The sequence below is a fragment of the Neolamprologus multifasciatus genome, chromosome 23 (assembly GCF_963576455.1).
Source record: "Neolamprologus multifasciatus chromosome 23, fNeoMul1.2, whole genome shotgun sequence".
Classification (NCBI taxonomy): domain Eukaryota; kingdom Metazoa; phylum Chordata; class Actinopteri; order Cichliformes; family Cichlidae; genus Neolamprologus; species Neolamprologus multifasciatus.
The window spans coordinates 18,040,815-18,054,424 of record NC_140460.1 but is presented as its reverse complement, the minus strand read 5'-3'; the positions used below and the strand labels follow the sequence as shown (position 1 = coordinate 18,054,424).

Sequence of the window (13,610 nt, the reverse complement as noted above, 5' to 3'; positions counted from 1 at the left end):
GAGAGCTCATATCTTTATCGAATTTAATTTTGTTCTTTTCATTTCATATTTTAATGACTTACTGTTGAAATGTTTCTTTGCTGTATTTCATTATTTTCCATTGTTGTTCTAATTTTTTATATCTTTTTAAAAATTTATTTATTTGAGTTTTTCCCATTAAAACTTTTCACTAATTACTATTAAAAAATGTCACTCTGCTTTAAAGTGGACACACATTAGTGACCTTGTAACAAGTCAGTCCAAATAGTTTCTGACAAGCATGTTTGTTGACTGAATAATTAACGAAAAGATTTTCATTTTTCAGTCCTGTCTGTTTTTTGTGTCATTTACCATGTACAGGTTGTGGTTAATGAACTTACTGATATAGGTCTAAGGACTGAAGCTCCAGTAAATATTCCAAACTTGATTGGTGATTTTCATGTTTTAAAAATAACTCTTGTCCACAAAGAACATTAAAACTAATCAGTTTCAGTGTGACTGTGTGTCTGCAGTTTGATTTATAGTATACAGACACACACACGCCGTGACCTTTAACCTGCACTGACCTCCAGGGCTCAGCTGCTTGGTCTCTTAATGGACTGAGGCGTCAACAATAGTCCATTTATAGACAAGCCAAAGAAAAAGAAGAAAATGCTGCTGGATTAGCAGCAACTATGGACTCATTAATATTTATGAAGATTCAAATCTTAAGGATTTATTTAAGATCACTGAATGATTTAGGATTTAAATATTTAAAAGCAAATAAAAGAAGCAAATAAAAATTAAAACTGAGGTGTGTTAGTGCAAACAGTGCAGTGAGCATGAAGCTAGGTTTTTATCCTGTGTGATTCTTGCTCTGGTACCTTCAATGAAACAAAGGAAATAAGGTTTCCACTTTTCTTCACGGTTTCTATCCTTTTGTCTTTCTCTCTCCATGGTTCCTGCAGTTTATCAAGCTCAAAGTAAACTTATTTTGTTTCAATAAACCTTTGAACTCATGTTCTGGGTTTGAATTCTATGTAAAAAACACTAAATCAAGCTACACTCTGAAGCTGTTAGAAAAAGTAGGTGCTTTTTAAGACTACTAGTTTATTGTCAAACATTTTAACATATGTCAGGTTACCATCTGCCCATCAGTGAAAAACATTGTAAGTTAAGAAGTCAAGCCTGTCAGAGGTCCCTTGTGATCTGGTGGTTAGGATTTGGTGCTCTCACCACTGTGTCCCGGGTTTGATTCCCAGATTTTACATACTTTCCTTAGGAATTAATAAAGTATCCTGATTAAATTCACAGAGAGAACAGTCATAGACTGTATAGAAGCATCAAACAGACACAGATACCTGCAAATTAGTGTTAACCTACAAATAAGATCCCAGAGTTTCACTCACCAAAACTGGAGCTTAGACATTGAGGACAGCAGTTAATCTCATAGCAACAACATTATTGGTCAGATTATTGCATTAAAAAGGCTCCAACAACACAAACACAGTCCTGAGTTCAGCTCAGCGACTCCAATAAGCTCAGGCGAAGCCTAGAAGACAGCTAGCAGCTCCAGCCGCCTGTGTCACCATCCACCTGTCAGTCATAATACAAACTTTTAAAAAGAGGGGTCATTAAAAAAAGTTCCCCATGTATAGTTGTTATGTAGCAGACCATAAACAGGATTATTTTGTGAGTCTCTGGGGATGGACTCACTGCTCGAGCCTGCGGTGGATTTTAGAGGAACAGCAGCTTTTGGAGGTTCAGTGTTGGCTTGTTTGTAGTTCTGCTGCCACAGAGTGTTAGCTGTATTTAAGTGGCTGTATCTGAATTTTTATATCCCACACTGTGATGCACTATAGTATTATTCTGAGCCCGTTGATGACCAGATTCTGTTTTGTCTTTATTTTAAGATAAAACCTGAACCCTCAGCCTGTGTCTCTGCCTTTGAGATCTGAACCTTGTTTCTCATTCAGAGTCTAAACTGAGTTTCAAGGGTTAAATCCTCTGAATCAAACTTTCCCCTTTGTCCTCTTCCCATCCTCTCCTTCTTCATCTTTGCTACTCTGACCTGTGGGCGGAGCTCTTTTGTCCCCACCATCCCAGAGTGCTTCTGGGCCCCCCTCTAGGCAGCTTGTCATGTTAATGTGTATGAATGGGATGGTAATAGGATGTTAATATCTTCTGCTCTTTAACATAGCTTCCACTGTGAAGAAATCCCCCCCTGGACCCCGGGGACCCCCTTCACATGGTGGCTTTTCATCAGTAAAGGCTCCCTGGTCTCACTAAAGGAGGGGGGCAGAAATAAAGAAGGCGAGCTTGAGAGTGGATCAGGTGAATTTGAGAGCGGAGTGCAACGCTGTGAACGTCGGACAGTTTTCACTTTGTTGCATCAGTAAAAAAAAAGAGCAGGAGGGGGGGGGGGGGGGTGAACACACTGCAGTCCTTCAGCTTAGACTCAGACACACAAACAAAAAAGACATGCAGATGATAAAGTCTGAAAATGTCTCAGGAACCAAATAAATCTAACAGTTTGGAAATAAAGACTCCAGCTTCCTCACAGGATAGCTGAACTGTGTCAGTGCTCTGTGTTAATAAAGCTTTATAAATGTGTATTGAGTTAAACTCACACAGGGATCCGGGAAATGCTTAGTGATTAGCCTTAATTATTCAGCTGTAGCAGTAAGCTCAGTCAGATACTTTCACAGTGTTATTAATTACAGTGTTTTGGCTCTGTTTTAAGATGACATCTGTATTCCTACATAAACAGAAGCAGACGAACAATGCATTTCTCTGGGCCGCAATGTACAAAAAACAAAAGGTGGGGAATACAGCTGCTTTAAGAATCTGGATCTTGTTGATTTTTATCAGTTAAACACAAAGGTTTCATCCGAAGTCATTCATTCTCACAGCTCCCTGTACAGACTGATCAGGACTACAGAACTACTTTATAATATACTGTCAAATAATATTTGAATTTTGTAATAATATTCACTTTGCTGCTGCTTGTGTTGTTGTGCACTGCTCTCCGTCCTCTCTTCAGTGCAAAGCATGATGGGATGCAGTCTGGGTGGTGGTCACAAGTTGCACGTTTCTTTTTAATGAGGCAATTTAAAATACTGTGAGTGCACTGTACCAGTGACTACAGAGATTATAATAATACTGTCTTTATAGTCAAACAGCACAACAGCACTGAGCAGAGAGTGATTTTTAACTGTGTTAAACCCGTGATGGTACTTTTTACGCTGCCATGTTTCAACCAAGTGGATAAACTAAAGGGGAGCACAAAAGATTTACTGATTCTGTGAACTTGTGATTCATATTTTGGGTGTAAAAAAAGACCTGGCACACACTGAGGAATTCATTTCTGACTGTTTTTCTGACTATTTGTAGCTGCTCTGCCAGTGATAAATTCCTGCTCTTGGTCCTTGAGACTGCTCTTTCCCCACCAGAGGTTAACAAACTAATCTGTCCTGTCCTCAAACAGGCTAAACTTTATTAATATAGTAAATCATTTCCAGCCTTACTGTGCTCACACACATTTATACATGCTTTTGAACTACTATACAGAGCTTTCCTCTCACACACACTCACATGTGTTACTTTAAGTCTGTATTGTGTGTTTAACCTCTTCATTTTTCTCTGATATTCCAGATTTATCTTCTTCGTCACAGGACTTTGGATGTTGCTATAATCACCCCACACAAAATAGGTGGTACTCAATTGTAAGGCAAAATGAACAAAACAGAGTAGAGTTGAGTCAAGTTGGAACTGGTCAAAAGAAGCATTAGTGAGTTGATAACAAGCTTCGTGTGACCGCTTATCATGATTTGTGATGTTAGTGTCAGTGAATCCAGCAACAGAAAGATACTCTGCGTAGCTGAACTCGCTTCATTGTGCAGGGCTCAGCTGTCTTTCAATGAACAAGGGTGAAAGCGATGTGAGCTGGACAGACTGTCAGCAAAAGAGGAAAAACAAAAACAGGAAGTAAAGCTGACAGCGGTGTCAGAGAGCCCAAAGATTACAAAATTTTAAAAAAAATGAGAACAGAAATGACTTAAAATCTAAATAAGAAAAATCCCAAACCGCAATAAGACTTTCAGTTAAATTTCAGTTAGGGCTTTAATTACCACACCAAATATGCTATTTTTGAGATCAAAGTCCACAATACGATGACTAGTGCACCATTGCTTTTTAAAGTGAGTCTCTGGTGCTCACTTTAAAACACTTTTGGTTTTCTAGCTTTTAAATCCAATGATCCTATGTAAGAATCAAAACAGCAACTTCCCACAGCTGGAGAAACTCTATGGAGTCAACTATGGATGAAGCCCAGCAGCAGCAGTACCCCCCCCCCCCCCCCCCCAACACCACCACCACCTTGTGTGATGTTTGACGGGAGGAGGAGTCAAGTGTGATGCCCTGAGCTCTTAATGCGTCCATCGTTCCTCCCGCTGAGCCGCTGCAGCTGCATTTGTGTCTGATGCAACTGTTGCACGAGCTGGTTTACACGATCAACGTGTTGACAGAGAGACGAGAAGCAGACGAGTAAAGTTCAGTGTGATGAAGGTCAAACAGATGCGGAGGCGATAAAAACACCATTTTACAGTTTTTCTATCATCTTCATGTTTTTGTGTTTCCTGTAACAGGTGTGGTTTAATTTGAAGGATCACAATGACACGAAGAAAACGATCAAAATAAGAGTAAAGGACCATTAAATAATCAGTAATGTCAAGAAAAATATGGAAGTACTAATAAATCTTTCACTGAATAATCACAATATTTACAGTTTTTGACAGAAAGTTGCTTTTCACTAATTCTTTATTCTAAGAGGAAATTAAATTTTAGTGTTTCATTTTAAATAAAAATTTAAAAAGATATAGTACATTGTCTTGTGTTGTAATTGTCTGCCATATTCTTCTGTCACACGTCTGCTTTTTAGCTCCACATCACATTTTGTCAGATTCTGCCTTTTTCTTTTTTCCTGTCTTTAACGGTCTTCATGATGGATTTCAGGGAACCTGACAGGAAACACTTATCACTCCAATAAAAAACAAAATACAACAAAACATTAGTGATAAGCAAATGCTTCAGTGATGGTATTTCTTGAGTTCCAAAAGGTTCACGAGTCCATACACACACTAAATATCTGATGGTAGGACAAACATTCTCTTGACATAAGCATGCGATACACAAACAGAGTTTCAGTCATGCAGAGTCAAAGAAGGAGGAAGTCTCATATCAAGATGTTTGTTTTTCTCAAAACTGTTGGAAACTTAAATCATTTTATTAGTGTGGTAAGGGTTTGAGCTACTTTTAAGGTCGTGTCCTTTGTGTTTCCACCCAGATGCAGCAGAAATGTGTGAGATGTTTGAACATGCAGGAAGTTTTGGTGAAATCTTATGCAGACATCTGGTGAGATTTCTGATCTGTCCAGGTGGTTATAAAGAAAACCCCTGAGATTATGACCAGTTGACACGAGCGCATTTAGAAAAGTTTTTTTTCTCGAGAAGCAGAAAATAAGACAGAATTGAGTCACCTGCTTAAAAACCAGACAAATGGAACAGAAGATGAAAACTGATAAGTTTGTTGTTGAAGGATGTCTGAGAGTTCATGCATCTGTTAAACTGAAAAGAAAAAAATGATTGTAGGGAATAAAGTGTAATTGTGTTTGTTTCACAGCTGAGGTTCAATCAGGTTCAAAGGAAACTTTATTCGTTTCTGAGGGGAAGCAACTGATAGACACATGATAGATAAGATTCAATAAGAACATAATGAATGTGCAGAATGATCACTTCCAAAGATATTTTTGTGATTTCTTTTAATGAATGAAGCCAGACTTCCACTCTTGTTCTATTTGTAGATATTCACTCATTCATTTTATATTAAGTTTTTGTTGCAATTTTTTGCTTCACTCCTTTCATTTTAAGGCTATAAAATAAACAAATAAATAAATAAAATATATAAAAATTTAAATAAATAAATATTTATTTTGTAAATACTTTGTATTTGTTACATTTTCTCTATCAGGATTATGTTATACTTCTGTTTTCAGTTTGTTTTGACTGAAAACCACTCTAGTTTTTATATGTATAAATGAGTATAATAGAAAGGTTTTATTTGGTTAAAAAAAAATTTGCCATCAGTAATCTGCACATAAAACGAAGCAAGAAGTACTGAGCATTTACACTATTTCCACCTGACTTTGAATGCACAGGAGGATTTCTTCTTTATTTCATTGAAGTAAACAGAAACAGTGAAACTCTGCAGGATTCCTACACTCACTTTCCTTTAGCAACGCCCCGCCCCTTTCAGCAGCAGTGACCAATCAGTCAGGAGACTCCTGAAAAAACAAAGTGTGTGATTGGAGCAGAGGAGGCTGGTTTCAAGGAACCCCCCTCACTCTGCTCTTTTGCTGGGGAAGCGGGGAGAGGGAGGGGTGCCTGAAAACCATCAGAAACAGACAGAGTGTGAAGGGTCCTGCAGACTGAGGAGAAAGAATAGAGGTCTGACAACTTCACAGACAGACAGATGGACTAGCTGTGGATTTACTGATAAACTTAACTGCAGTCCAGACTACTTGATCCACGGTGGACTGTGAGTGACTCTCAGGGAGAGTTTTACTGCTTCATTGTGTGAGAGAAAGGACTTTTCTCTGAGATATGACTCTGAAAGGATTCATAAGCAGATCATCACCTTTTCCTAAGAGAGGACTATACTTTGAAATACTTTGAATAAATAATTTTTGCTAACATTAGTTGGATGTTAAAGTGGTCTTTGCACTGAGTTTGCATCCTTTATTAAAACCTTTTAAAAGTTGATCAAACTTTTTTGGAGTTGGATCTGCTGTCATGGCTTTGGGGGGACACTGCTCCTTTTGCTGGTGGGTTTGGGGATTCACTCTGGTATATCTCTTCCAGCCTTGCAACAGTCAGCATGATCGAGGAATTTCCATCCCTGAGCATGGCTTCTGCCAGCCCATCTCCATCCCCCTGTGCACTGACATTGCCTACAACCAGACCATCATGCCCAACCTGCTGGGGCACACCACCCAGGAGGACGCCGGGCTCGAGGTGCACCAATTTTATCCTCTGGTCAAAGTCCAATGCTCCTTGGACCTTAAGTTCTTCCTGTGCTCCATGTACGCGCCGGTCTGCACCGTTCTAGACCAGGCAATCCCTCCCTGCAGGTCTCTGTGTGAGCGGGCTCGGCAGGGCTGCGAGGCACTCATGAACAAATTTGGATTCCAGTGGCCCGAGAGACTGCGCTGTGAGAACTTTCCCATTCATGGGGCAGGAGAGATCTGCGTCGGTCAAAACACCACCGAAACTGAGGGCCCCACCTCCGACCCCACCCCAAGTCTTTCTGAGCTTGTGACCTTTCCTCCATACATTTGGGGCAACCAGCCTTTCTTCTGCCCCCTGCAGCTCCAGGTGCCCTCCTACCTGAATTATCACTTCCTCGGAGTGAAGGACTGTGGCTCCCCCTGTGAGCCCTCCAAACCCAATGGGTTGATGTATTTCCAAGAGGATGAGCTAAAGTTTGGGCGGCTCTGGGTTGGAACCTGGTCTATTCTGTGTTGTGTCAGCACCCTTTTCACTGTCCTCACCTATCTGGTGGACATGAAGCGGTTCCGATACCCAGAGAGACCAATCATCTTCCTGTCAGGCTGCTATTTCATGGTGGCGGTGGCGTACAGTGCTGGCTTCCTGCTGGAGGACCAAGTAGTGTGTGTGGATAGGTTTAAAGAGGATGGCTACAAGCTGGTGGCTCAAGGCACCAAGAAGGAGGGTTGCACCATCCTGTTCATGATCCTCTACTTCTTCAGCATGGCAAGCTCTGTGTGGTGGGTGGTCCTTTCTCTCACTTGGTTCCTGTCTGCTGGGATGAAATGGGGTCACGAAGCTATCGAAGCGAACTCGCAGTACTTCCACCTGGCAGCCTGGGCGGTGCCAGCGGTGAAGACCATCACCATCCTGGCTACGGGACAGGTGGACGGTGACCTGCTCACTGGTGTCTGCTACGTGGGGATCTACAACGTGGATGCACTGCGTGGTTTTGTGCTGGCACCTCTGTTTGTCTACCTCTTCATCGGAACTTCTTTCCTGCTGGCTGGCTTTGTATCACTCTTCCGTATCCGCACCATCATGAAGCACGACGGCACAAAGACCGAGAAGCTCGAAAAGTTGATGGTGCGAATTGGTGTGTTTAGCGTGCTGTACACAGTGCCTGCCACCATCGTCATCGCCTGCCATTTCTATGAGCAGGCCTTCAGATCGCAGTGGGAGGTAACCTGGCACATGCAGACCTGCAAGCACTTTGCTGTGCCATGCCCAGCATCAAACTTTGCATCAAACACGCCAGACTTCACCGTCTTTATGATCAAGTACTTGATGACCCTTATTGTGGGCATAACGTCAGGGTTCTGGATCTGGTCAGGGAAAACTCTACAGTCGTGGCGTCGTTTTTATCAAAGACTGATCAATAGCAGCCAGGGAGAAACCACTGTGTAGTACTGAAGAAATTAAAAACCTCTAACAGCCTGAGGTTGATGGACTACTTGAGGTAAAGGAGACACTAGTTTAGTGCTCAGTGGATCTTCAAGTCTTTTGGATCTCAGTGTACATACATGTAAAATCTGACGTCCACTTACATCTTTTTAACTTTTCAGACTCAAACTGGATTATCAGCCTCTGAAAAAATTCAGTGACCTTTTTTATTTCATGGGTCTGCCATGGATCTGGAAGTTTCCTGTTCTCTCTCTCTTTTTTTTAAATAGAAGAAGTAAACAAACGAAACAAAAAACAAAACAAAACAAAACACCACTTTGATCTGTGGATAAACCTGATTCATTTGTCCAAATCTTAAGATGTTTTATCCTCCCAAAAGATCCAAAAGCCTTAAATTCATATTAAATATTTCATTTTTGTTCAAAAATACTGGCAACAATTTCCTCCAAATTTCCCTGTAACTGATTTCATGATTAATATATTCATTAATTAGTTATGGATTTCTTTGTCTTGTTTGGTTTGCTGGTGGTTGATCTGGACCTTCATTTCAATGCATATGTCGTTACAAGTAAAAGTCTTGCATTCAAAACCCTCCTTAGATAAAAGTCAAGGATGAACTCCAGCTGTTCTACATCAATGATGATGTGGTTGTTTTTTTGTTATTGTTGTTGTTTTTTTTAAATATGCTATTTATTTCTCTATTTTGTTCAAAGAAAGCTTTACTATATTAACATTGTAGAAACATGAACTAAGTTGTCGGAATAACAACAAAATTACAAACAAGAGTGGTAAAATTCATAGAAATTTAAACTCAGTCCAATTATAAACTGAGCAGTTATAAGAACAGCAGAATAAACATAAAATATTTTTTTGTTGTTGTCATTTTGATTTTTTTTTCTGTTACAGTGGTGTCATGTGATGTCGCCTTCTCTAAAACACAAACTCTCTCCCTGTCAGGCTGTGGCAGGGTTAGTTCAGCGAGATGACAGGAAGACCAAGTTTTAACAACAAAATCAGTAAAACTGAATCTTTGGAAACAGTCTTGCACCAAAAATTTTTTAATTGAAAGTTATAGATGCTTGATGTTGGGATATGTTTTATACTTTTTATGTTTATAACACAATAAAACTGCGTGGAGGGGCAGACTAAAGCAAAAACGGAATAATAATTTAAAAATATAGGGAATGTGGCTGAATTCTAGACCACTGTTCATGGAAACTAATAGAAGGCTAACCGGTATGCGTTGATTGTGGCTGTCACAATATCAGAATATCACTACATCATTTATTCCATGTTTTTGGCAACTAAATTAAACTTAAAGAGCAATTATTTGGATTCAATGTAAGTTCCTGGCATGATATTAGTGTTGTATTTTCTGCCATCATATTCAAGTTCAACTGTGATCCTTATTATTAATGCAGACATTTTGTACTCATCAGTCTGTCTTAATACTGCATTTTCAAAGTCATAATATATAATATAATATACAGGCATAATTTTTAATGACACTATTTAAAGACTTATACTGTTTTCGCTATCTATAGCAGGCATTTTAAAATATTTTTGTGTAATTAATCATGATTTTAATAATTTTATGCTAAAAAAATCTCTCTTAATTTGGACATTAGGTTAGGACATCACGGCTTCAGTAAATCATGATTAGTGACCCATGGCGCACTGTGAAACATCACATTATAGTAATTAGATGTGTAGAAGTTACAGTCAAAGGAAAGACTTTAATAAAGTGTTAATAAAACAGACCTATAGTTCACAGAGCTCTCCAGTCACCTCACCAAATTCACAGCAGAAAACATTTTTACCATTAAAAATGTCTCCACAGCACTTAGTTCACATGAAATTTAAGATTTTAAGAGTTTCAGAGCACAATAATTATCACCTGCAACTATGTTTTTGCAGTTTGCTGTAACTCTCATAGAAACTCTGTCCTGTCTGATTTGTAATTCATTCATCAAGTCGCTGCTATTTTATTTGACCTTCAGCCCATCAGAAAACATACCAGAACCAATGGCTTAAAAGTATTTATTTTTACAGGTTGACTGTTTCACAGTTTTGAGACATCAGCAGCAAAAAGCTACATCCACAATTTTTCTCTCTGAGAAATTTTGATGTCCAGGACAAAAAGTGAGAGAATATCATATATGTAACTGAGTTCAGCATTATTTAAGGCTTAAAATAAAAGTCAACGTATTTTAAAATCAGCATTATAAGAGGCTGGATGTGGTGGTTCAGGAAAGTGTTTATAACAGTGTAATGTTTATAAATGTATTTATGTTTAACAAGCATCATGTTTGTATTTCTGTGAGGTTACCTGTCTTCAGCTCGTAGAGTTTTTCCGAATAAAATGCTCAAGTTTGTAACTTCTGAAAAGAACTCATTGATACATAAAATTCCACCCATCCAGCCATGAATCCATCCATTTTCTTCCGCTCTTCCCCGGGTTGCGGGGGCAGCAGTCTAAGCAGAGAAGCTCAGACTTCCCTCTCTCCGACCACCTCCTCCAGCATGTCCAGGCGTTCCCAGACCAGCCAAGATAATCTCTTCAGTGCATCCTGAGTCTACCCCAGGGCCTCCTCCCGGTGTTAGATGCCTGATCCATCTTAACTGGCTCCTTTCATGAAATGATTCTGAATAATCACAGAAAGTCTAAGTGTCATGGTCGATTTGCTTTTGTTAAAATTTAAACATTTCTCTGAAACCAGAAAGCAGAGTTCAGTCTTTTTCTTACATGACAGAAAGAAGAGCCGAAGATTATGCTCACACAGCAATGAACCATTAAGTTACACTATCAGACATCAAAGTACTCGTCACTTCATACATAAAAGTAAGTAAAAGCACAGAAGGAACAAAACTCTTTCACTGGGAAGGAATCTGACTGTCCCTTGAAGGTAACTTGTCTCCATCTAGTGGTAAAAACATGAAATTAATTTTCACCCAAAGGCTGAAAATACAACTCTTGAAATTCAGCAGCATTCACACTGACATAACGGGCAAACAAAGGAAGATGACAGAGGAATGATGAGAGAGCATTAACATTGGGGGGGATTTTTTTAACCTTATGTTGAAGCAAAGTCGGCAAACCAAAGATCTTTTTTTTTATGCTTATCTATTTGTAGATTTGACTGTCATGACATAAAAACACATTCAGAAAATCATTAATATAATAAGTAAATCACTTAATAGTACTACTTCTACTTGTAATAACAACAACAACAATAACAATAACAATAATAATAATAATAATGATAATGATAATAATAAAATGAGGCCTGTTAAGATTGCTGTGACTGGTGGCACAGAAGGACTTTGATTTCTTGTAGAAGGACTTTGATACAACATAAACTGTAGAAAATGACCACAGATGTACAAACAGCAGATGAAAACAAACATCAGTGTTTAATGTCTGAATTTATAAATGTCCAGGTTGTAATGGCAGTGGCAGCTTACGGATGTATAACCCTCAGCATGCCTGATCACATATGCTGAAAGCTTCTTTATAACATAAAGGTCATTAGAAAAATGAAGCACTGGTCAAAACATAGAGTACATATTCAGTGCAGCATGTTTAATGATATATTAATAACTCATATAAGACTTAGGGTGAAGGTCAGAGCAGAGAAACCTGTGACCAGTAGGTTGGGATTAGAGTTCCTTCTTAGGGTTAGGCTTTTGGATGAGAGCAGACAAAGCCGAGTGTAAAATATCTGAGCCCTTTTTCAAATAAAATGTAGGTTTTTTTCAGGCCATGACTGAATAATTCATATAATTATGAAAAATGTCTCCTAAATTAGGTAAATTTCTGATCACATTGAATCTGACGTTGAGTTGGAGATTCTGATCTTAAAGTCATCTGGAGTTTTCAGTGCATGAGCAAAATGAGTCTGACAGACGTGGATGGATACTGAAAGGTTTTTCTTACCTCCCTCCCTTTCCTCCATAGTTACCTTGAAATTATAAACTCTTTTTCTATCATTTTAACCAGCCTGTAAGATCCAGCAGGACTGAGGACAGGTGGAGATAAAATAGGTGGGTTAACAAAAGGACATGCATCAGGTGTAGAAGAACTCTTAACTAAGGTCAAACACTGAGCCTGATTCAACACAGCCCCCAAAATGTAAACAACAAAAGGTAGAATCTAGTGTAGGTGTAGGTAAATGAAGCCAACACCAGTATACCAAAGCCAAAACACCTTGCTACTACCCTGAATGACCTTTTGCTGCGCACAGTTGCTGCAGATTTGTCTGCTGCACATCCATGATGAGACTCTTGGTGAGCACTTGCTTACTCTCCTCTGTTTGAAATACTTTATATCACTACCGTTCCTGCGAAAAGTCACCAGTACAGTTCATCTTTCCACCACCAGTGGGCAACAGATCAGAGGGAAACATTACTCAGTGTTACAGCCCAGTACTGCTACTACTCTAAGTAATGTCTTCAAAGATCTTTAACGATGTTCCATTTTCTAAAAAGAAACTAAAAAGATGATTTTTAGTGTTTTAAAATTAGATCACTAAGGCCTGCTACATCATGCAGTTTACATTTTTTCTGAAATCACCAACACCCATATGAATCTGTTTAATAAAAGAAGATAAATAAGAGTAATTTTTGCCTTTAGCTGGAGTGGTTAGGACTGCAGAAAAAAGCTGATGGAGGCTTTAGAAGCAGATGAAAATCACACTTACAACATGTCATAGTCCCCAGACCTAGCTTTGTTGAGGTGGCTGTAAGGTGGCTTTGGTAGCTGTGGGTGTGGATGAAAACTACTGTAGGTCTTCGAGTGGTGGGAGTGGTTTCAGAAAGTCCTTGGCAGACACCCATTGCTCATCATCTGCAACCAATACAGCATTTGAAACTAGCTTTTGTCACTGCTTGTAACCTGATTGTTGATTTCGTCATGTATAGAAAAGCTCTGTCCTCTTTCTTCTCAGATAAAAACTTATGTTTGTTTGTTTTTAGCTTTTTGTTTACTCATGTCTCCTTCTAGGAATCATCCTGCCTCCTACTTAACTACATACCTGCCTGACCCCACTTACCTTGCCTGCTAAAATGTATCTTTTGATTCCCACTTGCTCACTTACCTTTTAAAGCAAACTTACCTGTGTAGCTTTTCCACATGAAAACTACACT

The 13,610-nt window shown here is 39.1% G+C and overlaps 1 protein-coding gene across 1 annotated transcript; it reads left to right on the top strand.

The window, feature by feature from the left end:
- Positions 1-6,362: 6,362 nt before the first annotated feature.
- LOC146491332 (frizzled-7-A-like) lies at positions 6,363-11,761 on the top strand. Its single transcript, XM_085152291.1, has one exon. It carries the CDS (start codon positions 6,807-6,809, stop codon positions 8,466-8,468), a length of 1,662 nt encoding a protein of 553 aa, XP_085008417.1. The 5' UTR covers positions 6,363-6,806; the 3' UTR covers positions 8,469-11,761.
- The last annotated feature ends 1,849 nt before the right edge of the window (positions 11,762-13,610 follow it).